The 25,186-nt window shown below is 47.6% G+C and overlaps 1 protein-coding gene across 2 annotated transcripts; it reads left to right on the top strand.

Annotated features, from left to right (window-relative positions):
• The first annotated feature begins 8,753 nt into the window (after positions 1-8,753).
• Actr5 (actin related protein 5) lies at positions 8,754-24,415 on the top strand. 2 transcript variants are annotated; one of them, XR_003713845.1, is made up of 9 exons: positions 8,754-9,338; positions 10,156-10,385; positions 12,099-12,268; positions 15,562-15,779; positions 17,531-17,713; positions 20,455-20,577; positions 21,297-21,345; positions 21,933-22,065; positions 23,805-23,913. XR_003713845.1 is itself a non-coding variant. In XM_028786591.1 (9 exons), exons 1-9 carry the CDS (start codon positions 8,964-8,966, stop codon positions 24,060-24,062), a joined length of 1,830 nt encoding a protein of 609 aa, XP_028642424.1. In that variant the 5' UTR covers positions 8,754-8,963; the 3' UTR covers positions 24,063-24,415. The 2 variants fall into 2 exon arrangements, 1 of the variants encoding a protein (XP_028642424.1); XM_028786591.1 differs by having other exon boundaries at positions 21,206-21,345; positions 23,805-24,415.
• The last annotated feature ends 771 nt before the right edge of the window (positions 24,416-25,186 follow it).

The following is a 25,186-nucleotide window of genomic DNA, read 5'->3' as shown; positions in this document are numbered from 1 at the left end:
ACACACACACCTACACACACACACACACACACACACACACACACACGGTTCCCATCGGTTCCGAGCATTTCGGAAGCCATTTATTGTTGACTCAATAAGCTGCCCCTATCTGCAACAGATATATTGGTGTTCCAGACTTGTGCCCTTGAGGAACCATGAAAGCCTGTGTCTGCCAGTCACAGGGTCTACAAATGACCCCATCTCACCTCCCCAGCAGCCAGAGCACAAGCTGCTGACCCTCAAGGAGGCTTCCTTCTTTGTGATTGGGTATCTGTTTTGGGGCATACCTCAGAGCTCTTATTGCTTCTTCTCCCACCCCCATCTCCACCACAATCTCCATCCTCACCCCTACCTCAACCCCACCCCTACCCTTACCCTTCTTCCATCCCTACCCCCATCCTCATCCCCACTCCTACCCTCACCCCCATCACATTCCCACCCCCTGGAGTTAATTACTGCACCCCCCATTCCTTAGTTCTTTGTAGGTATCCCCAGTATCACTTTTCAATAGTGGCTTTTGATGACTCATTTTGCCAGACTGAGTCGATGTTCTGCTATGAGATATTTTGTTCTATGACCCAAGTGTCTCGGAGACGGATATGCTTGTTGCTCAAGGACCTTAGATAGTTGAAGGGAGACAAACAGGTCCAGGGGAACTATTAATCAGTGGAAAGGAACCAGGCCTTGCTGTTGGGAGGGAGATCAGAGACAAGATTCAGAGAAGGACTTTGATAGAGACAGGAGCTTAGTCCTGGAAATTCGTGGGGTTGAGGATGGGACAGGTTGGACATCCATCCAGGCATTCCAGGTAGGGCTGGATTGACACCAGGGAGCTAGCCTTGAGTCTCCCCACCCCCACCCCAGTGTTCTTTTATTTTTCCCTGTTGAATAGTATGCAATTTCCAAAATACAAAAAGAATGAGAATTTTATACTCAGCATGTTGATACCCATCACCTAGACATACAGATGCTCGTTCCACAACACCATCTACAGCACACACCCAGACATACAGATGCTTGTTCCACAGCACCATCTATGGCACTCACCCAGACATACAGATGCTTGTTCCACAACACCATCTATGGCACTCACCTAGACATACAGATGCTCGTTCCACAACACCATCTACAGCACACACCCAGACATACAGATGCTCGTTCCACAACACCATCTATGGCACTCACCCAGACATACAGATGCTTGTTCCACAACACCATCTATGGCACTCACCCAGACATACAGATGCTCGTTCCACAGCACCATGGCACCTTGGTCCATCCAACAGCCCACCCTTGAAAGCAATGCCCTCCAAGCTCACCTACGCCCATCTGTTTCAGTCTCTGATTCTTAAGTAGGAGGACTTTGATGTGACCTGGGGGTGAGGGACAGCATTAAGTCAAGCTCTCCTGGAGTCAAAAGCAAATAGCCAGAGTTCTGCTTTTGTTTCACACTTCACTCTCATAACCACCAGACTATTGTGAATGGCAGGGTTCATTTTGTATTGTTTTTGATTTTAAAACTCTTTTAAAAGATTGGGAAGATGGATCAATCAATAGAACTCTTAGTGCACAGGTGTGACAGGACTTGATCTCTGATTTCTGTCACCAATGTACAAATCTGGGCATGGTGGCTTGCTCTCATAATCCCAGCACTGGGGAGACAGAGACACGGGGATCCCTGAAGCTTGCATAGTTAGATTGGTTTTCTTTACGTTTGCTGACTGACCCTATTTTAAAAAATAAAATCGACAGAGCTTAGACGGCTCTTCCAGAGGACCCAAGTTCAATTCCCAGCATCCGTGTTGGGAAGGCTCACAACCAACCACCTACAACTAGCTCCAGGGGATCCAATACCCTCTACATAAATACAAATAAATCCAAGAGAAGAATAAGATAAGCCATGGTGGTGATACCTGACTTCAATCCCAGCACTCAGGAGTCAGAGGCAGGAAGATCTCTGAGTTTGAGGCCAGACTCATCTACAGAGAGAGTTCTAGGATAGCTAGAGCTACACAGAGAAACCTTGCCTTGAAAAACAAAACAAAACAAAAACAAAACAACATAAAAATAAGGTGGAAATTGATAAGGGAAGATACTTGATGCTAACTCCCTCTGCCTCCAAGTATTGAAAACTCAGGAGTAGTGGTACACGTCTGTGATCCTACAGATACAGGAATAGTTCAAGTTCCAGACCAGCATGGCTTACAGAGCAAGATTCTACCTCGAAACTAAACAAAACAAAACAAAAAAACAAAAAACCAAAACAAAAAATAAAACAAAATAACAAAACAGAAATATCAATTTAAAAAAAATCATGCAACTTACTTGTATCTTGCATTTTTTGACATCCTCTTCAATTTTGCTCCTGAGTCCTGTGTTTTACTTTGGTCTCAAGCTATATTCCCAGCCCTGGGTATAAGGTAAAGCCTGGGAGAGGAGGAAGCTTTCCAGAGAGCTGGCTTGAACATGTCAGAAAGAGTCAACAAAGGACTCTACAGTGATGCTGTGGGTGCCTCTACCTGCTGTGGGGTCTCAAAGGGGACGAGAGAGACAGATTTCTGTCCAGAAGCGCCCTTGAAGATAATCTGCAAAGCTGAGGACCCAGCTCTGTGGGGTGGGCTGAAACATGGCAGAAACTGAGGGTGCTGTAAAAGGGGTGAGAGGTGCAGCCCCTGGACTAGGGAGGAAAGAGGCAAGGGTGGGCACAGGGAAGGAATTGCTAGGGCAGCAGTCTCCTGCTTCAGGGATGGCAGGGAAGTACTTACTGACTACAGTTAGCCCCGAGAGTACAGCAGTAAACCAGACAGATATGATCTCTGCAACAACTGTCAATGCCGTCTCCCAGATGCACCCAAGTTCACCGGAAGGAAGGACCTCCGCTGCCCCCAAGCCCCTGAACTCCAGGCTTACTTCCCTGAAGGCTTCCTGAGGTATGCTGAGACATAATTTGGAGCTAGAGAGTTATCCCCAACAGTGAGCCAGTTAGTGATTCCTGTCCCTGTCCCTCTGATGGAGTGGCTTTGAGGTTTGTCCCACAAGGACGCTCCAGAGGGGTTTGCTGGCTCATCAGACAAGTTTTCTCAGACTCTCTCTGTCTCTGTTTCCTCCCTGCTCTGCCTGGGATTGCTTCCTAAACAAATAAAGTGCTCCTGAGTCTTTATCTCAGGGTTTCCTTCTGTGGAAATCTAAGGAAGACATTTATTTACAAGGCTTTTAATCAATGAATGGAGAAAAGAAGTAGGAAAAAAAAAAAGGAAAAAAAAACCCCAAAGCTTTTAATCTAACACAGTAGCACCCCACTCTCCTGAGATATCTACTCAGAGACATGGGCCAGGCTGGAAGAAGCAGGGTCAAAGGGTAAGTACTTTAGAGACTTCTCCCTTCCCTCACCCATAAGTTCCCATAATCACCCCTGAATCCCCTCTTCCTGACGTGTCCTTGAGACCGCTGATATGAGGAAGACTGAGGCAGTGGGTTGGTGGATATATGGATGGATGGATAGATGGATGGATGGATGGATGGATGGATGGATGGACAGATGGATAGACAGACGGATGGATGGATAGACGGGTCAGTGGGTGGGTGCTGTCATGAGTGTCAGTGGTTGGATGAGTGAGTAAATGATGAATAGTAGATGAATGAGTGGAAGGAAAAATGGACAGATAGGTAAATGAGCCAGTGAAATGATTAGTGCCTGGATTAATGGATGAGAAGAAAGGAAAGGAGAGGATAAATGTGTCCAGAGCAACTATCCTGTTTTGTTTTATTTTATTTTGTTTTGTTTTGACAAGGTGTCACTATGTAGCCCTGGCTAGCCTGGAACTCATTATATAGACCAGGCTGGCTTTGAACTCACAGAAATTCCCCCCCCCACACACACACACTTTTGCCTCCTCAGTGCTAGGGTTAAAGGTGTGCACTGCCACACTTGGTTTGTTTAGTATTTAGAATCTCACCTAGTCCAGGCTGGCTTAAACTTGCTTGTAGCCAATGCTAGCTTTAAACTCCTGCCCTTCCATCTGTTGAACACTGGGAATTACAGGTGTGTGTCACCACACCTGGCGCGCGGCGACAATGTTTAAGCAGAGTGAACTTCCAGGGCAGATATTCTCTGCTTTAGCGCCCTACTACACCTTCACTAACAGAGATCTCGTATGCAGGATTTACCTGGATGTGTTTTTATCGTAGAGAGATCCATATGTTTACAAGAAGATCGTCAGCACATTGAAATAGCAAAACCCACAGGAAAACAAACACGTGTCAGCCATCGAAGGATGTGGGAAAAGATCCCTCTTCAGTAATAGCAATAATTAAAGACTAGGCAGAGGAAGAGTAGAGATAGGTGAGAGGTAGCCTGAGAGATGGAATTAAAACAGGCTGGTGAGTTGGAACTGAAGAACAGGTTCCAAGGAAGAAAGGGAAAGACTTTGTTTCTTTTCTCTGAACAAAAGCCCTCTTGTTTATTCCTTTGTCCCAGGAAATTCAAGAAGCTTCTCAAGCAGCACTTGAAAAGTGTTCTGTAGGGGGTGGGGGTGGGGGGCATCTTTGCAGAGGGTTTTGAAGACCACACAGAAACAAAGCAGAAGGGCATCTCCAGTGCACAGGGGGCTTGGCTGCCTGCAGGTGGGGTTTCCCTGCAATGCAGCACACAGTGGGGCAGCACATTTGTGAGCTGATACTAGGATCCCTTGAGCCACAGCAGAGAAGAAAGGGACAGAAAATGAAGATCAGCTCACAGGACATCACAGGCAGGTAGACTCCTGTGGGAACCTGGAGCTCAGCCCCCACTCCACCCCCCAAGAGGCTGCAGACGCTCCACAATGAGCGTATTTGAGGAGCAGAGGTTATGAATTATTATTCTTGAACCTTCACCAGCTGGAGGCCCAGGGACGTGGTGGTAGTTACCAGGCACTTCCAGCCTGTAATGCCCTCAAAATGTTCCCGTGGTCCCAGAAAGCTGTTAGACACAGCAGAGGCACTGACAGTAAGAAGCCAAAGAGTGCTTGGTAGCCATGCCTAGCAGAATGTCCCCAGGCTCCAGTGTCATTTGTTACAGAGGCCTTGGCACAGACCCCAGAGACTACAATGAGAACCAGATCATTTAGCCTCAAGCTCACGGGGAGTTGCCAGTGAAGAGAAGCCCCAGCAGAGAAGAGTAGCTTCTATCAGCAGTAGCTTCTCACCATAGGAGAAGCTGGGCTAGGAGATCTAACAGCAGCCCACAGAGCAAAGGAAATCCCTCACTCTGGAGACTCTAGATGAGGGGCTCTCCGAGTATAGGTACTAATGTCAGTGAAGGTGCTAATGTATACGGTGGTAATGTAGGGGCTTACTATGTGCTAGAAGTTTAGAAGCTTTAGGGAAGGTTCTAGAATGATAGGCTATAAGGTGTGGAGTGGGGACATTCTAAAAATCAACATGACACCTGATGATGGCGTATTTGCTCTAGAAAACAGAGCAAATATGTGTCTGGCCCTGGGAAGAAGGGCTATTTAGAAAAACAGAAAAAACTGTTAAACTTAACACTCTCCCATATACTGAATACCAAATCATGTTTTGAGGTTCTGAACAATGAATGTAAATGAGGAAAAAAAACCTGTCTGCCAGGACAGCAGTGTTGGCACAGAATCTTGGAGTTCTGCCCTTGTAGAAGGACTCCATAAGGGAGTGGTTCTCCACCTGTTGGTCGTGACCCCTTTGGGGGCGTCGAACGTTCCTTTCACAGGGTTTGAATATCAAGTATCCTGTATATCATATATTTATATTATGATTTATAACAGTAGCAAAATTACAGCTATAAAGTATGAACAGGAATAACTTTATGATGGGGGATGGTCATTACATCGTAAGGATTTGTATTAAAGGGTTGAAGCATTGGGAAAGTTGAGAACCACTGATGGCAAAAGGGCCTGAAGGACTGTGGGAGAAGAGATGTTTGCAGGCACATCTGAAAGGTCACCTGGGCAGTTTCAGGAAGTCTGGGAGACTGTGGCAGGAAAGAGAATGGCCATGGAAGGCTCCCAGTAAGGAAGCACAAGTAAGGTCCAGGGGAATTGGAACTGACAACAGTCCAATCTGCAGGCACAGGCACCTCTGAGTGTAAAAGCAAAGGTCGCTCTTCCTGGAAAGTGGGGAGCATGAACGATGACCCAAGGATGGAGCCAGCAGGGTAACATAACTTCAAGTTTCTTCCCTCTGTGTGTGTGTGTGTGTGTGTGTGTGTGTGTGTGTGTGTGTGTGTACATCATGGTGTGCATGTGGAGATCAGATGACAGCTTGCAGGAGTCAGTTCCTTTCCTCTACCCTGTGGGACCTGGGATGGAACTTGGGTTGTCAGGGTGTCAGTGTCTTTAACTGCTCACTGTCTTGCTAGTCCTCTGTTTACTTTTTTTTTTTTTAAATGCTTTAAAAAACTGGCAGGGACAGGATCTCAGATAGCCTGGCTGGCCTCCATTTCACTGTGTAGCCCAGGCTGGCCATGAACTGTAGGATCTAGAGTCTAGATCCTCTTGATCCCACGTTCCAGGTGCTGGGATGGCAGGTATGTGCACCCACCAGTTTCTTCAAACGTCATGTAAAATAAAACAGCCTTTAAAGTGTGGAGTCAAAGCTTAAAAGAAAAAAGAAAATACAGCAATCGAGAAAACAGAAAATCCGGGTGGTGGTGGCTCACGCCTTTAATCCCAGCACTTGGGAGGCAGAGGCAGGTGGATTTCTGAGTTCCAGGCCAGCCTGGTCTACAAAGTGAGTTCCAGGACAGCCAGAGCTATACAGAGAAACCCTGTCTCGAAAAAAAAACAAAGCAAAAAACAAAACAAAAAGGAAAACCTCAAACAAACAGAAAACTAGAGCTGGCGTAAGTACTTGTTTGAGGAAAGAGGAAAGAGAAATAAGAAAGCTGGATTGGTGATCAGGGTGTCTAAATCCCAAACAACAGCTGCAAAGACCAGAAAGCAGGAAAGAGTGGGGTGGGGTCAGCAGGCTTTCAGGGCAGTCTTCTAGGATGGAGCCTTCCTGGCAGGAATTCAGTCAAATGTTCAATCAGGCAATGGATAAAACGAAGACACTTGATCCAGTTTCAAAAAATTACCTCGTATCTCCTCTCCTGTATTGCAGAAGCTTTTATACAATGCACTCCAAAACAAGGAGTAAACTGGTGTGTGTGTGTGTGTGTGTGTGTGATGTCTATAACCCTAATACATAGAAGGCTGGAACAGGAGGATGGCTGGGAGTTGGAGGCCAGCATGAGATACAAAGACATGATTAAAAACAAAAATGGAAAACCAACCCCTCAATTCCCCATAAAACCTACAACAATCGATGCAACCCTCCCCTCAAACAAGTTTGGAAATAAAGGGTGTAATTAGGAGAAATCACATGAGACCGAAGATGGGACAAACATGCAATGAGTGGTAAGTGAAGGAAAAGCAAGAATCCATGATGACAGCTGTGCTGTAGCCTCAGGGGCCTCTACCAGGCCAGGAGTCGGCAAGCAGAAACAATACCATGATACTTATGGTAGTCATCCTCTATTTAATGTGTCTGTTTTCTTCAGAAGGGCATTATGTAGCTGAAGCTGGCTTTAAACTCACTGACACATGAGGCTGGCCTGGAACTGGTAACCTCTTACCTCTACCTCCCCAGTGCTGGGATTACAGGTGTGCACCAACCACCCTGCCCCCCCAACTGTTTTTACATGAGTGAAATAACTGAGGGGTGTCTAAACAACTGGTAGAGAGTTTGGGGTTCGGTTAGCAAAATGCACAGCTGTGGGGTCCCTAGTGATGGGATCCCCTTAACTTGCAGAAAGGGGAGCACAGCTAAAGAGCACTGCCTAGTGCCTTTTGGTTAAAACCAATAGTCTGGGACATCAACTGCACGCTCACCCGACTTGCCAGAACTTGGTGACATGGTTATATCTAAGATGATCACATCAGAGAGTTAGATCAGGAAAAAGAAGTGAAAAGATGTATCTATATCAATCACATCAATCAATAATTTTTTTGTTTTGTTTTGTTTTCAAGACAGGGTTTCTCTGTATAGCCCTGGCTGTCCTGGAACTCACTCTGTAGACCAGGCTGGCCTCGAACTCAGAAATCCACCTGCCTCTGCCTCCCAAGTGCTGGGATTAAAGGCGTGTGCCACCACCGCCCGGCTTTTTTTTTTTTTTTTTTTTTTGGTTCAATCAATAATTAACAGTCCTTTACTCAGTATTTTCCAGGGAGGGCAGCCTGTGGGAATTGAATATTTGTAGATATTGTTCATTAATATACATACTGAAATATGCAATCTTAAGTAGACATTTTGATGAATTTTTACAAAGTAATTTAATGTTCATTGTTAGCTGTCACACCCAGAAACTGAAGTTAGCAGTACCCCAGAGCTTGGAGTTTGGGCCCTTGAAGGCCCTGAGTTCAGTCCCTGGAACCTATCGGACGAAGAGAACAGACTTCCATACATGCATCTTGGCACGCTCCCACACCCATCACGCAATAAATAAATGAACAGAAAAAGAAGAGTCAAAGGGGAAGAACACAGTCACCAAACTAAGGGTTAGATCTGCAAGGTGATGCAGAGACCAAGGCAGGCTAAGGGGACAGGGAGGGGCGGAGTCCAGCCCACTGTGGGTGGAGCCGTTGGTCCGCTAGTTAGAGCAAGGGACGTGGCCACGCCTCCACGTTCCGAGCTGGGGGCGGGGCTCCTGGACAGCCAGTTAGCGCGAAGGGGCGTGCTCACACGGGCTGTTGGGGTCAAGCTGGAGCAACCGTTGGATTTGAGGCCTGGGTCAGCGGGGACTGGAAACCCACAGAAGGTTCTGGAGCACCAGGAGCGAATAAGGTGCAGAAACCAGCAAGTCGCTCCCGTAAGGAGGAGGCTTCTGGACGCTTCGGGGCCCCAAGACTCAGACGCGGCCCGGGCTTCGTGACGCACTTGGCGTCGGGGCGGGGTCGGCGCTAGCCAAGATGGAGACCAACGTGTTCCGGTTCCGAGATGCCCGCTCTGCTCCGGATCCAGTGCTGGAAGCCGGGCCAGTGGCCTTCGGCTCTCAGCCAGTGCCTCTGGTGCTGGACAACGGGTCGTTCCAGGCTCGGGCCGGGTGGGCGTGCCCCGGGCCGGACCCGGGTCCCGAGCCGCGCCTGCAGTTCCGCGCCGTGTGCGCGCGCGGCCGTGGCGGGGCGCGCGGTGGGCCGGGGCCGCAGGTGGGCAACGCGCTGGGAAGCCTGGAGCCTCTGCGCTGGATGCTGCGCTCGCCCTTCGACCGCAATGTGCCGGTCAACCTGGAATTGCAGGAACTGCTGCTGGACTACAGCTTCCAGCACCTCGGCGTCTCCTCGCAGGTGAGGGTCGGCTGGGCGGGCGCACTCGGGTTCAGCGGTCATGCCAGGCAGTCAAGAACTGAACACAAGCCTGTCGGCCTTGTGCTAGGAGCTAAGGGTACACCACGATGTCTTTATCTTCCAGAGGATGAGCTGTCATGGACACAAGGGGCCAGTTTGCAATAATCCAAGTGAGATGAGTTTTACAAGCACCAGTCCGATCCTGGATGTATTTTGAAGATAAAACTAACATGGTTTATCAGTTTACAGTTTGACCAAAGCTTGACTAACTTGAAGTGAGACAGTCGTGGTTTCACAGCCCTTTAATCTCAGCACTAGGAAGGCAGAAGCAGGCAGCTATCTGTGAGTTCAAGACCAGCCTGGTCTACAGAGTGAGTTCCAGGACAGCCAGGGCTGTTACAGAGAAACCTTATCTTAAAAAACAAAACAGACAGACATACAAAAAGCTTAAATTGACCATGTGTTGTTGCTTTCCAAAATAGCCTCCAGTAGAAATGAAATGTATTCTTTAAATAGCTTGCGATCACCTTTTAAAAGATGTATTATTTCAAAGTTTTATATGTGAGTGTTGTTTGTGTACAGGAGTGTAGGAGTCTTAGGCCTGAGATCTTATGTCAGAGATTAGTTGCTAGGAAACAGACTTGGGTTCCCTGCTCTAATGTGTTCTCTCTAGTCCTTGTGTCAGGTCCTGAGTGTGCCCCCCCATGTTTTTAGTTAGAAGTCAAAAGTAGATTCAGCCCTGCAGTAAGGATTTGGGGTTATTTCTGGATTTCATGAATGCTTCCATTTGTCTTCTTGTGCTTGTCTTTCAAAGTAGGGCTGCGTTGATCATCCCATAGTTCTGACAGAGGCCGTGTGTAACCCACTCTACTCCCGCCAAATGATGTCGGAGCTCCTCTTTGAATGCTACCGGATCCCGAAGGTTGCCTATGGGATCGACAGCCTCTTCAGTTTCTACCACAACATGCCCAAGAACGCCCTTTCCACTGGCCTGATCCTCTCGTCCGGCTACCAGTGCACACACATTTTACCCGTCTTGGAAGGAAGGTGAGCTGTGCTGTGGCGTTGTGTTTGAGAAGCATCATTTTTAGGGCTTCCTGGAAACACGGAATGTAAAAGGTGCCTGTTGGAGATGTCTGGGAAGTGCTAGATAGTGGACCGAGCTGGGCGAAGCTCAGACCTGCATCTGCGTGTGCCTTCACAAGTTATTCTACCTGTCCTTTGGGACCTCCTGGAGGAACTTCAAGTTGGTCTCATATCTGATTGACCGTTATAAAATGTTATAATTCTGATTTATGGGGGAATAGTTCATATGGTACCTGCCCATGGTCAACATTCAGTAAACATGCTTTGAGTAAGTTATTTGATTATATTTATTTCTCTCTTCTTTAAAAAAATCTTTATTTGTGTGCACGTGCGCTTGCGCCTGTGTCTGTCTGTCTGGACTTGAGAGTGCTGGGCAGGCATCTGGAAGTCAGGACAGTATAAGGGCATTAGTTCTCTGTTTCCACCATGTGGGTCTCAGGGATTGAACTCACAAGTCCTCAGCCTTGACAGCGAATCCCTTTACTGCTGAGCCGTCTCCCTTTCTTTTAATTGAATACATTTAATTAAGACCATCCTGGTATTCTGGAGTTCATTTTTAATTAAGAATTTTTGCAAACATACAAACAAAAAAGAAAAAACCAACCAACCAACCAACCAAACCCTTGCACTGCAAACTCTTTAATTCATGTTGTCTGTACCTTTATTTTCCGTTATAGTGCCTAACACATAGTAGGCAATTATGGAACTGTTCAGTAGAATAAAAGGCAGAGATAGTTTTAGTCTATTCCTGTCTCAGAGTTTAGTTTTGGTTCATTTCTTGTGTATGAGGCTAGCATTGGGCCCCTAAGGGTTCCCCACATTGCCTGAAGGGCTGTGTGCCACAGGCAGCGGGCCCTGGCTCCAGGGCTGGACGCTTGGGTTTGCAGCCCTGATAAGATGAGGCTCTAGTTCCTTTGCCTAGCCAGCATGTTTGTGCTTATTCATCTGACTGCAGAGAAAAGCAGTTCTCAGAAAGCATGTAAAATCAGACTCTTAAGGCCTCAAGCAAATAGCCCTTGGGACTGGGATGCTTAACCATTCCCTCTTATTTCTAGGCTGCTTGATTCCAAGAGCCTCTAGAAGTACATACTTGTCACATGACACTTAGACATCTTATTGAACTGTTCTTTGTTTTTTGTTTTTTTTGTTTGTTTGTTTGTTTTTGATTGAGACAGCGTCTTTTTTTTTGTTTGTTTTGTTTTTTCGAGACAGGGTTTCTCTGTGTAGCCCTGGCTGTCCTGGAACACACTCTGTAGACCAGGCTGGCCTGGAACTCAGAAATCCGCCTGCCTCTGCCTCCCAAGTGCTGGGATTAAAGGCGTGCGCCACCACTGCCCGGCTGAGACAGGGTCTTTACAACTCACTCTGTAGAGCAGGCTCTGCCTGTGTCTGCCTCCCAAGTGCTGAGATTAAAGGCGTGTTCCACTACTGGCCTAAACCTCTTTTCTTTGGTAGAAGCTAAAGGACCACATGTTGGGGCATGCAGTAGGAATTCTGCTCTTAGATAAGAGGTTGCACCAAAGGAGTCTTCCTGATGTAGGGTGTTTAGGTGTCCTCACCCTCCACTAGTCTGCCTCTTTGTCTGAATTAGCTTCTGTTTTCCCCAAGATGGTCTATACTTTGTCTTTTATGCTGCACGGAATCTCAGTGTTGTTCTTTACTACTTCGGTGTAGGCTGGATGCCAAAAACTGCAAACGCATCAATCTGGGAGGAAGCCAGGCAGCTGGCTACCTGCAGCGGCTCCTCCAGCTGAAGTATCCGGGGCACCTGGCAGCCATCACGCTCAGCCGCATGGAGGAGATCCTGCAGGAGCATAGCTACATTGCCGAGGACTACGGGGCAGGTGATGCAGGGGCCATGGCAGGGGATTTGGGGGAACTTGCTCCAGTTTTCCAACTCTGTTGACCTTGGAGGGTTCTTCACACTGTCACCAGTATGACTCTTGCTTACTCAGCATCCACCTTCACTTTTGGTATTGACTTGGTGAAATTATTAAGTAAACTAATTGTCATAAATAGGTTACCATCACACAGAATAGTTTTTATAATTTTACCACCATGGAGTATACAACGTTTCAGGACAGCCAGGGCTACACAAAGAAAGAAACCCTGTCTCAAAAAGCAAAAAAAACCCAAAAAACAAAAAAAAGTTTGAGACTAATTGAAGTTGCTTTATCTCATATCCTTAGAGTGATGTCAAAGTACCTCTCAGTCTTCAACATATCTTGAACTTTTATTTTTGAGTCAGAATCTCTTTATATAGCCCAGGCTGGCCACTGTCTCTCAGTGTGGCCTCAGATCCTCCATCCTCCTGCCTTAGCCTCACGTATTTCAAACTTCTGGTTTGTTTGTTTTTGTTTTTTTCTGCAATAGGTGTCTTGTGTATCCCTGGTTGACCTGGAACTCAACTCTTTGAGACCAGGCTAGCCTCAGACTCACAAAGATTCACCTGCCTCTGCCTCCCGAGTGCTGGGATTAAAGGCGTGTACTACCACCACTGGGCAAAGAGGTAGAAGGATCAGATCTGCAGGGTTATCTTTGTGTCACAGTGAGTTCAAGACTGGCATATACTGTATGAGACCCTGTTTCAAAGAAACAAACCTGGCAGGAGGAAAGACAGCTCAGAGCACTGGCTGCTTTTGCAGAGGACCTGGGTTCAGTGTGGAGCACCCAATAGTGGCTCACTACCATCCCTAACTCCAGTTCCAGGGGCTCTGCTGCCCTCTTCTGGCCTCAGTGGGCAGTAGGCATGTACACAGTGTCCTTACAAGTAGGCAAAACACGCGTACACATAAAATATAAATAATCTCTAAAAAGACAAAAAAAAATTCACACAGAGGCACACACAAAGCCAACAAAAACAAACAAACAAACAAACAAAAGCAAAAAACAAAGCCTAATCCTAATTGTGGTAAAAACCGTGGGACATAAAATTTACTCCCTGCCTTTCCCTCCCCGCCTCCCCCCTCCCTTTCTCTTGTCTTTCAGACAGTCTCCCTGTGTAGGCTCAGCCTAACATCAAATGTCTGGCTCTTCTGCCTCAGCTTTCCAATTGAAGCCTAACCGTATTTAGGGAATTGAGTGGTGATTACAAACTGTGTTTCAAACACTTTTGTTACGCACATGTGGTTTATGACGTACAAAGAAGTTGGGGAGATAGACATGGAAAGAAGATTTGTGGGTGTGGGCTCCCTTTTCTTGATACTTTGGTATTAGCTTGTTTTGCTTTTGTTTATGTAATCCTAGCTCACAAACATGTAATCCCAGATCCAGGGGAGCTGATGCCCTCTTGTGGCTTCCATGAGCATCACATGCACGTGGCGCCCGTGCAAATGCAGGCAAAACCCTCCTACACAGAAATAGTAAACAAGCCAGCAGCATTTGATTCTGAGTTTCCCTTTTCAGTGCTGCTGCTGTGTGCATCCCATGGGTTTTGATACGTTTTCATTGTTACTGAGTATAAATATTTTCTAATTTCTTCAAGTCTACTTTAAGTGATTGTTTACAAATACGTTGTAAAACACCTTTCTGTGATTTATCTTTGGTTCAGTTCTGTTATAGTGAAAGAACTTTGTTTGTTGTCCGCTAAACTTTTTTTTTTGGCAGAAGTTCTTACACACCTGAAGAGCATGGCTCTCGTAGCTCTGGTGCTCAGGTGTCCTTTGGCGTCTGGTGGTGATGGTGGCCAACACTTGATCACCTGCCTTCTACTAGCTCTGCTGATAATTGGGAGGCATGTGTCGCTGTCACTGGGGTGGTGGTGGGCGTCCCCCTTTCTCCTCTCTGTTCTGTCAGTGAGGACAAGACGTTGGCAAAGCAAGCGCTCCTGTTTCTGAGCTGTGTTCCCAGCCCAGATCTGTCAGCTCGTGCTGTCAGTGTCCAGCCTTATCCTGTTAGTTATGCATTTAACATGGTCATAGCTTCCTGTCAGCTGACCTTTTGTCATCCAATAGTGTTCGTTTTTATTTCATTTTATTTCTTTTTATTTTTATTTTAGACACGCCATTAATCACAGCACTAGGGAGGCAGAGGCAGATGGATCCCTGAGTTTCAGGCCAGCCTGGTGTATTAGTAAATTCCAGGCCAGCCAGGGCTCCATTACATCATTAACAACAAGCCACCCAGCTTTCTTTTGAATACGGTTTACATTGGCATATTTTTCCATTTATTTATTTAGCAACAGGGTCTCATGTGGCTCAGGCTAGCCTCAAAATTCCCTTGAATATATGAGGATAACTTTGAACTCTCAATCCTTCTGCCTCCACTTCTCAAGTGCTAAGATTAGGGCGCCACCATCCCTGCTTGCATCCCTTTACCTCTGCTCTACTTTGTCAGTGTCATCAAGATGCGTTTGTGGTTGTGTTATAATAAATGTTTATTACTCTGTCATTCTGTCAGGGACGGCAGCCAGGCCTTGTGCTCCTCAGCAGCGTCCTGTGTGTGCTGGGACCATTTGCCAGTTAGTGGGTTTGTGTTTGAATTTAGTATTACTATTTTATTTTTGTCCTTTTTTCTCTGCTTTTTAGGTTATTTGATTTCTCTATTATTTTATTTTTGAGGCAGGCTCTCACTATGCTCTGGCTGGCCCAGAGCTCACTGTATAGTCCAAGCTTGCCTTGAACTGAGAGATCCTTGAACCAGTCCCTGGGGTTAAGTGAGCACCACCATGCTCAGCTTAGACGTCTTTTTTTCTCCCTTCCCACTTTGTGCCTGTATTAGTTAGGTGGTTACTAGAGAATACAGGAATGCATAGCTATTCCTCATCTGTGTAGATTCATTATTGATCATGGTAGCGTGTTAGCACTAGACTTCTTTGCTTCTTTGTCAAAGTGTCTCCCATGTTAAACCTGTGAACGCTGGGAGCTGGTCAGACAGTGATGTTATTTTTAGTTCAAGTTATTAAACATAGTTTAAGGGACTAATGAGGCAGTCAGCCCCATGTGTTTAACAGCTTTTCCTTTACTCTGACTGCTCCAGCTTTCTTGTGTGATTCTGTCTGGAACCCTCGGAGCAGGTCTGTGTATGCCTAAGTGTGTTCAGACGTTCTGAGTGTGTTTGCTCATGGCTGGCATCAACTTTCCACTTCACTGCACACAGGGCTTTTACTCTCTAACTCCCCAAAACTGTTCGTTTGAAGAGTTGCAGAAGTGGCGATGTCCTGATTACTATGAGAACAATGTCCACAAGATGCAGCTCCCATTCTCCAACAAGCTCCTGGGCAGCACTCTGACGGCTGAGGAGAAGCAGGAGCGGCGGCAGCAGCAGCTGCGGCGGCTGCAAGAGCTCAACGCCCGGCGTCGGGAGGAGAAGCTGCAGCTGGATCAGGAGCGGCTGGAGCGGCTGCTCTATGTGCAGGCAGGTGATGGGTGTGACGCTGGCCCCTGGCCTTGCTCTGCGAGGTGCTTCCAGGATGTTTTCTTCCTGTCTGGCTCCCTTGACCGTAATGTGCATTGGCTCTCAAGTCAGCTTGAATTAGGAAGTCCAGACACCAGGATCATGGAGATGAATGACATGCACAGCAGCAGGTGTCTGTAGAGAGCTGTGGACTCTAGTCCGGTTTATTGATTTCTTTTCTTCTTTTTTTTTGTTTTTGTTTTTTTGTTTTTGTTTTTGTTTTTCGAGACAGGGTTTTTCTTTATAGCCTGGGCTGTCCTAGAACTCACTCTGTAGACCAGGCTGGCCTCTGCCTCCCAAGTGCTGGGATTAAAGGTGTGTGCCACCACTGCCCGGCTTGATTTATTTTCTTGTTTTTGAACTTTTTCATGTAAGTGCAGCATGCACAGATCTTAACGTGGGCCTATCAGTGAGTGTCATAAAGTAACACGTGTTGCCATGGACCACCCCAGTTGGATATGGGAGTCCCTGGGATGACAGTCCTTGAAGGCTAGGTGGCTAAGGATTTGGCGATGACAACAGAAACAAACACAAAGGCAGTTTTAATCTGAGTGTATTTTTCAGCTCTCTAGCAAGGGTTTTTATACATAGAAAAAACAAATATTAAACTCTTAGAAGATGTATTCAGGAAAGCAGTTTTCAGTATCATTTGGCACAGTAAAGCACAAGAACCATCCAAGCGGATCAACTCTGGAAAGATATGTTCAATAAATCAGAAGTAGAGCAGGTGACATCATTATTATTTGCCACAATAGAAATCATTCAAGTGTTACAGCTCTGAAGGAATGTATTCAGTGGGATATTCATCTAAGGCTAGTGGCAGATCTCCAGGAGTAGGTTAATAAATCTTTATGATCAACTATTATTTAACATCTAATACCTGAGTTTTTATAAATCTTCTATGCATAAATTTAAACTATTTTAATTCTTTTTATTTAAGGCTTTCTTTACCATATACCAAAGCCCACCTCCGATGACACCCATGTAGCCATATGAAATTTTATTGTTGGGAAATTAATATGAAAATTAATAATTAATATGAAATTTAATTGTTTTAATCTGTCATAATACTATTATGTAATTTTAAAAATGATTTATAAAGTAAAGCGTTGGTTTCCCCAGAGGCAAGGTCATGTTAGTGACCCTATCTCAAGGGATGGTTTCCTACCAATTTCTTTTTTTACTTAAGATCTTGGCCAAGGCTATCAGGAATGTGTCGTAAATAAGAAAAGGAATAAGAAAAAATAAAACAGATAAGTTGCCATGAGAACTGTGACTCAATGTTTTGTTCCAGGCATTCCAGGAGGCCTCCTTCTTTGGAAGTTTTTGCCTCAGTCTGTGGAACTTGTCACACAGATTCTACTGGGGTTGGTGTGGGGCTGGCGTGTAATGTCCCTGCTGTCAGATTGCCGTCATCTTCTCTCAGTGACTCCTTCCCACTGAAGGTGGTCGCATCTTTGATGTCTGTCACCACAGATTAGTTTTGCCTAATTGGACAGTGCTGAAACTGGTGTGCGATGCTACCAAGCCCAGATAGTTGGAGAAGAGGGCAGGCATGACTTGGGGGTTGGGGGACGGGAGCTGGAGGGGCAGTTCTGCTGGGGGCTGTCTAGGGTCCCCGCCTGCACTTCTGCTGCCTTCTAGCTACCTTCCCCTTGTTGATGACCACACTGCCTGTCTTTGAGAGTGGCTTGGGATTGCTCTGGTTTTAGGAGCTCCTAGAGGAAGGCCAGATGGACCAGTTTCACAAAGCTCTGACCGAGCTGAACATGGACTCCCCAGAAGAACTGCAGTCCTACATACAGAAGCTTACCTTGGCAGTGGAACAGGCCAAACAGAAAATCCTGCAGGCTGAAGCCAACCTGGAGGTGGATGTGGTGGACAGCAAGCCAGAGGTGACTGGGGCCTGGAGGGTGGGGGGAAACCCCTTGGGTCCTTAGGCTTGATGACAAATGCCTTTATTCACCAAGCCATCTGCCCAGCTTTCAACTTTCTCTTTTTGAGATGGGGTTTCATAAAAGGCCTATGCTGGCCTTGAACCCAGTATGTAGCCAGGATGACCTTGAACTTCTGATCCTCCTGCTTCTACCTCCTAGTGCTGGGATTTTAGGTGTGTGCTGCCACCATGTCCAGCTAATGGGGTGCTGGGAGTCAAACCCGGGCTGCGTCATGAATGCTAGACAAGCACTCTACCCTTCAAGGTCTCTCTCCAGCCATTGAGTCAGCTTGCTTTAAACTCTTTATTACTGGTATTTTTAGAGCGGTACAGTGGAAAAGTCAGGGTTGGTGCCATTGGATGCTGGGTATAGGGTAGTGTGCTCCCATGATGTCACAGCTGTGTTTGAGTCAGTGTGGAACTTGCTTTTAAAGACAGGCTCCCAACTAGAGCTCCACCGTAGTATCAGCCCTCAGTCCTGCATGCCTGCCCCCACTGACTGCTCTAGCGAGGCCTTTAAACCCTTTTCTGCTGATGACCCATTGTACCTAGAGAAAGGTTTACATAATGGCAGCTGTAGAGGTGCAGTTCTGCCATTCCTTAAATGAAAGCAGTATTGCATGCTGAGAAGGACGTGTGTATTCTTAGATAGGCGTTAAATCCTGGGTAAGTGTTGATCCTGTGGGATGCAGGGGAAACTTGAGTGGCTGTGTAGTGGTCTGTGTTGAGAACTCTACAGAGCATAAGCATGGGGCTAGGTGCCATCTACTATGTCACCGTGTCTATGTCTATACATATACATGCCCTGAATACTACAGTCTAGGAAAGAAGGGACCTCTGCTCCCTCACTGTCACCAGGCACCCCAGACCAGTTCCCACTGAGCCACTGGGCATTTTCCTTTGCTTTTCCAGGTTCCCTGCTATGTTCAGATGGGAGCTGGCCTTCTGGGACGCAGAACTACATTGTCTGTTGTGCATTCAACCATTAACATGTTCTTAAGACGTGTTAATGTGAAAGTACCCCAGGGTCAGATGTAGGCAGGGGCTTCGGATCAGGGAAAGCAAGCAGCTGAAGATGGGGTCTGGGCAGTTGGGGATCTGCTCTTCTTGGTTTCTTCTCCCGAATTCTGCGCAGGTTCCTGTCAGATAGTCAGTCATGCGCTGAGCTCTCATCAGCACCCCTCTGTCTGATCAGGGTACTTCTGGACCTTGTCTGTGCTGTGGAGACACACAGCAGGTCTATGTGGGCTTGGGAAGGCTTACGTGTATTTCAAAGCTTGTTTGATTTGAGGGCTTTGGCCCCTCAAGAATGAGTACTGTTTGGATCCCCAATACTCAGGCAAAAACTGGACATGATTCAGTATGTCTGAAACCCTAGCCCCAGGGAGGCAAAGACAGATCCTCAGAGCTCGCTGGCCAGACAGTCTAGCCGAGCCAATGAGCATCAGGTTCAGGGAAAGACCCTGAAAGAGTTAGGTGGAGGGACCAGAGAGATGGTTCAGCTTTCTTAAGAGCATGTACTGCTTTCAGAGGGCCTGAGTTCAGTGTTCACTATCCACACTGGGTGGCTCACAGCACCTATATCTCCAGCTCTAGGAATCTGATGCCTCTGGCCTCCTTGGGCACACACCTACACATGCACACAATCTGACACAGATGTAGACACATATTGCTTATGTATCTGAGTAAGATGGAAACAGTAGAGGAAGACACTGGCCTCGTGTGTAAGGAACACACACACACACACACACACACACACACACACACAGCTCTCTGTTTAGCAACTTGGATGCAGTAATCTGTCACCACATCTTGATTGGTCATCTGTTGCTGGAGGCTGACTGCTGGTGTTGGAGTGAGTGAGCGTTCTCAGTCCTGATGAGGTCAGCCATGACTTTGAGTCACCTATTGTACCTTTCAGTATTGCCATAGTGTAATTCAGTTAGAATGACATGAACAAGTGTGGTCCCTTTGGGACACATGTGAAGCCAGCTGTGGAGTGCAGGCTGGATTGATAATGCAGCTAGCCAGGATTGTAAACCAGCATCCCCTAGCATCTGTTTTTCCTACAGACCGTTCCATTGTGGTCCCTGAAAGTTCAGTTGTTTATTCTCATGAGAATGCTGTAAGGACTAGACGTACCACTTTGGTAATAATCGCGTGCTCTCTCTCTCTCCCTCTCTCCCTCTCTCGCTCTCTTTTTCTTTCTCTTTTCCCTTTTCTTGAGACAGGGTCTCACTCTGCAGCTCTTGCTGGCTTCAAACTTCCACCTGCCTCTGCCTCTAGAGTACTAGGATTAAAGGTGTGTGCCACCACACCTGGCCTTCTTTTTGTTTCTAAGGGGTGTGTGTGTGTGTGTACACGCACGTGCCATAGTGCACAAACTTGAAAGTCAGAGGAAAATTTTGACAGTTAATTCTTTTCTTTCTCCATGTAGGTTTCAGGAATTGAACTCAGCTTGTCAGTTTTGTGGCAAGCCCTCTTTAGCTCCGAGTCATCTTGCTGGTCGTCTTGTTAGTCTTTTGTTAACTGGTGTTGTCCCCGCCCCCCTCCCATGGGTATTGCTTTGGAGAGTTTAGTTTCTGCACGGGTGTTTGGAACATTGAGTGAGACCCTCTGTTTCCAGGATCAGATCAGGCCTGAGGTTTGCTGGTGATCAGATCCTCTGGTGTTTGCTTATCTGCTTTGTTCTGTCCTCAGACCCCTGACCTGGAACCTCTGGAGCCCACCCTGGAGGATGTGGAGAACATCAATGATTTCGAGCCTTTGTTCTCAGAGGAAACACCTGAGGTGGAAAAGCCGCAGCAGGTCACCACAGTCCAGGTCTGACTACTGTTACCAAGACCACCTGTACATTTGAAGCCATTTGCAAAAGTGACTGGCCAAGTCGCTTCTCTGGGAGCATTGGAAAGCCCCGTTGTGCTCTCAGCATCAGTCAAAAGCTTTTTCCCTGGTGGTTGGTTGAGGGGCTGGCGCCACCCGTAATGTGAACACTGACAGCAGAGGTGCTGTCTCCAGTGACAGGTCTCCAGACCTGCACACAGGCTCTCCATTTTTTCTTTACAATTTAGCCAGTGTCTTCATCCTTACTGGGGTCTGTGCCTCTTGTCATGGTGGTAGCAGCAGATACTGACTGAACCTGACGCTTGGTGGGAGGGGATGCTAAACCAGGGGGAGCAGAGACAGGGCCTGTCCCTCTGGGCCACTTGTCTGCTGCACTTCAGAGTCCCTCCTGCAACTTGAGGGCTCAGGCAGGGCACAGTGTATGGGGATTGTCACTCTGGGCTTGAGCAGAGTTAGAAGACAGAGTCTTGAAGGGATGAGTTTTACATGGATGGTTCCAGCCTGATCAGGGAAGCTGGGCTGGAGGAGGAGAAGTGGTTTGAGAAAACTGACAGCGAGTGAATGGTCACCGTAGTCTAAAAACATCTCTTAAACCTTGGGTTTGAAGCCCGTGTTTAACTTGGCAGCCTATCATCAGCTGTTTGTTGGGACAGAGAGGATTCGTGCTCCAGAGATTATTTTCCAACCATCTCTCATAGGAGAAGAGCAGGCGGGGATTGCAGAGACCCTCCATTACGTCCTGGACAGGTGAGCAGGTGACACCACCTCATCCTCTCCAGAGCTTCTCCCTTGGCTTTACATGAGAAAGGTAACTGATGGGCACCTGAAAGCTCTCCCGTTGCTGGTTGTATGCAGGTAGACTGCCTCTGACCCAGGCCTACAGGCAGAACAGGTGCAAGCCCTGTTCATTCATTTGTGAGCTTTAACAACTTAGCCTTTGAGTCCTGGCCAGGAAATGTGGCCTGGTTTTCATGTGAAACTTGCCATTGCTAAAAACCAGTGATCATTTTATTTGTGTGTTCATTGAGATAGGGTCTCCCTATATACTCGGTGGCCTTGAACTTGAAGCTTCCAGAGTAGCTGGAATCTTAAGTGTAGACTACCATACCCCTCAAGACTATTGATTTTTATTTAATCTTATTTTTAATTATGGGGGAAGTATGCACACATGGCTTGTAGTGTGGAGTTGTGAGTGAAAAACAAAAATTCTGGTTTAGTTTCTTTTAATTGGTCATGGAGACACTGACGAGTTGACTTTATACTTACCAGGAGCTTGCCTTTCCAGGTCTTTCAGTGTGTTTAGTAGCCAAGTTGGTGCATCCTTTCTCTCCTAGGTACCCAAAGGCCATTCAGGATACCCTTGTGCAGAATGTTTTCCTCACCGGTGGGAATGTGATGTACCCAGGCATGAAGGCCCGCGTGGAGAAAGAGCTGCTGGAGATGAGGCCCTTCCAGTCCTCCTTCCAGGTACTGCCCGATCTCCTCGCTGACTGTTAGTGATTGGCGTCCCAGGCACTGGCTGCCTGATGAGTGGTGACTGCCTAGGTAACGGTGTAAAGACTGGATTCTGCAATCCCGTCATCCCACTGCAGAGGTTCGTTTCTGTCTTTAAGCCACATTCAGCTTATGCAGGAATGGAATCCTACTTGTATGTTGCTCTGCTTTTCTAGTAATTGACAGTATTGAGTGTCCTCAGCCAGGGGGATTGCCTCTCCTGCAGGCGGAGCATCTAAACCTCCCTGTAGAGAAGTGCATGGTCTCCGACTGTTTACTTATCTCTGGCAGGGTTTTGTTTTTCTGGCGTAACCAGGAAGATGCTTTGATGGCTCCTCTCTGCATAGCTGTTACTTTAGGTCATGTGGGACCATGAAGGAGTCTGAGCCATGAGTCGTGTGATTAGTTTACATTTTAGGGAGGTAGTGTAAGATCAGCCAGAACTAATGAGTAAATTCAAGCCAGCCTGAGTTACATAGCCTCATTCTCAAACAGTCGAGAGAGAGGAGAGGGCGAGATATTTCACTAGTTGAGTAGTAATGGACAGACTTGAAGTGGAGGAAAGCGCACTGTCTCAGGATGTGGCTAGCACTCAAGGGAAAGGTAAAGAGGCCATTAGGAACTCAGGGCTACCCCTGGGAGAGTAGGGAGCACCAAGGATCCAGCCCTAAACTAACATCAGCCTTTAAGGGTGCTTGGGAGCTGGAGGACATCTTGGTGGAGTTGAGGAGAGAGGCAGCTGGAGGAGGGGGGACAGCATTGTTGACACCAAGGAGTAGCGTTTCAGAGTGAGCCTGTGCTTGACTGAACCTGGCAGGGCGCTGAGGCGGAAGTTGTTAGGTAAAAGGTTCTTGGGATGGTCAAGCTCTCTGCTCAACGATCCCAGAAGCCACTTGCTATGGCTGTGAGAGCCCTGGTTGTAAGAGCGCTGCTTCTCAGGCCCTGCCCACCCTCCCACCGGCCTCCTGCTTCAGTGTGGTGGATGGCAGTGAGTATCACGGCAGCAGTAGCGCCTGTTCAGTTCTTTTACGCTTACTTTAAAACACTGCCATTCTAGGGCTGGGTTGGGACTCAGTGCCGCACATCTGTCTGGATACCTGAGGCTCAGAGCTCAGTCTCTAGTGTGCTACAAACAGGACAAGTCACATCGTTTTTCTTTTGTTGGTTTTCCCTGTCTTTGTTATTTTCGTGGTGCTGGTGGAGGAGCCTAGAGCCACTTGCATGCTGTGCAGGCACTCTGCCCGGTCAGCCATGTCCAGACAATTTAAATGAGCTAAAGTGAAAATAGGAAACGCATTGTAGGGTCTGCAGAGGTGGCTCAGTGGTTAAGAGCACTTTCTGCTCTTGCAGAAGACCTGGGTTTGGTTCCCAGCACCTGCATGGCAGCTCACAACTGTCGGTAGGTCAGGTTCTTAGAGATCCACTGCCTCTTCTGGCTTCCATGAGCACTAGACATGTAAATGCTGCACAGACACCCATGCAGGCACATGCGCACACACAAGCCTGTGCAAGTGTGTGCTCAGAGAGGCTGTGCATGCTGGCCTGGCTTTAGAAGGGCCAGAGGCTGCTCTCACAATGGAGACATCACCTGGGCCCTTCTGTGCTTCTGAGGATGTACAGATGGTTGTGGCTGAGGCTGTAGAACCTTCCTGACTGGGCCTTGAGGCCTGGTAGGAGATACTTTTTTAGATTGTATCTGCTTCTTGTTCCAGGTTCAGCTTGCCTCAAACCCTGTGCTGGATGCCTGGTATGGTGCCCGTGACTGGGCCTTGGATCACCTGGAAGACAGTGGAGCCTGGGTCACCAGAAAGGACTATGAAGAAAAGGGGGGCGAGTACCTCAAGGAGCATTGCGCCTCCAACACATATGTCCCCATCCGCCTGCCTAAGCAGGCCTCTCGTGCCTCAGAGACCCAGACTTCCGGGAGAGGCTCCGGGACCAGTGGAAGTGGAGCTGGTGATCAGGCCTAGCGGAGAGGATGCCAAGATGTCCTTGTGCTTCACCCCTGCCATATAGGCAGTATTTGGGACAAGGACTGTGTTCCATGGCACTGCCTGGGTCTGCCAGCCTTGTTTGGCTAGTGACTGGATCTCTCCTGGGAGCTCAGCAGAGGACAGCAGGTGATCTACCTCAGTGAAGGACGCAGTGGCCTCTGGCACCGAGAACCTCCGCCAAGCTGGGGCCCTGCTTTCCTCGGCAGTGAGGGCATCAATCGGGTGGGGGGAGAAGTGTGCAGTGCTTCTCTTTGCACCAGAAGCCTTTGTTTTTGGTTGGGTTTTTGATTTTGGTTGTTTTTTTCTTTTTAAAGCTCTGAAGTTATCCATGTAGTGTTTATTCTTTTGTGTGTGACACTGTCCTGTGACCACCCAGAGTGTGCTACAAGCTGCTGTTAAGTTGTGGAAGTAGCCATCCTTTGAGTCCCTGGAGTGGGAAGATCCACCTCACCCCACCCGATTCTCTGCTGGTGCCTGTCCTGAGTGGAAGGTGGCACTGTCCCCAGCCTGTTAACCGTTGCTCTGCTGGGAGGGAGTGCTCCCACACCACGAAGCCTTGCCAGAGATGCTTTCTTCTGTTTTGTTGGTCGTCGGTGACATGCCTTTTTCAGGCACTCGGCAGAACTGATAGCGCAGAGCCCATCCCAGGGGCTTTCATTTGCCTGTGCCTCTTCCCCCCATGCCTTTACAATGTGGCCTTGATCAGGTAGGAGCCCTCTTCCCCTTCTGTTGCTTTAGGCCTAAGGTCTCACAGAGCAGCTCAGGCTGGCTTCAGACTCAGGCTGGCTTCCTGCCTCAGTATTCCTAGTGACGCACTGCATACCCTGCTAAACACCTGCTTAGATAGATTCTTGGGTAGAATGTTAACTCTCAGATACACCCAAGAATTGAGCCCAGTGCCTCCAGAGCTAATGGCACCACAGAATCCACATGTCCAGATCCCAGGAAACCTCGGCCTGCTGCTACGATGCACCCACCACACAACCTGTTTGCTCAGTTTGCCTGAGTAATGTCCTGTATCTCCAGTCTTCAGGCTGGAAACTGCAGGCCTGAAGGGGCCGTGTGTATGGGGGTAGAAATAGGGAGCCTGGCACCCGACC

Source organism: Grammomys surdaster, unplaced genomic scaffold (assembly GCF_004785775.1).
Source record: "Grammomys surdaster isolate TR1022 unplaced genomic scaffold, NIH_TR_1.0 125561, whole genome shotgun sequence".
Taxonomy (NCBI): Eukaryota; Metazoa; Chordata; class Mammalia; order Rodentia; family Muridae; genus Grammomys; species Grammomys surdaster.
The sequence above is the reverse complement of the archived record's forward strand: the minus strand, read 5'-3'. Positions and strand labels throughout refer to the sequence as shown.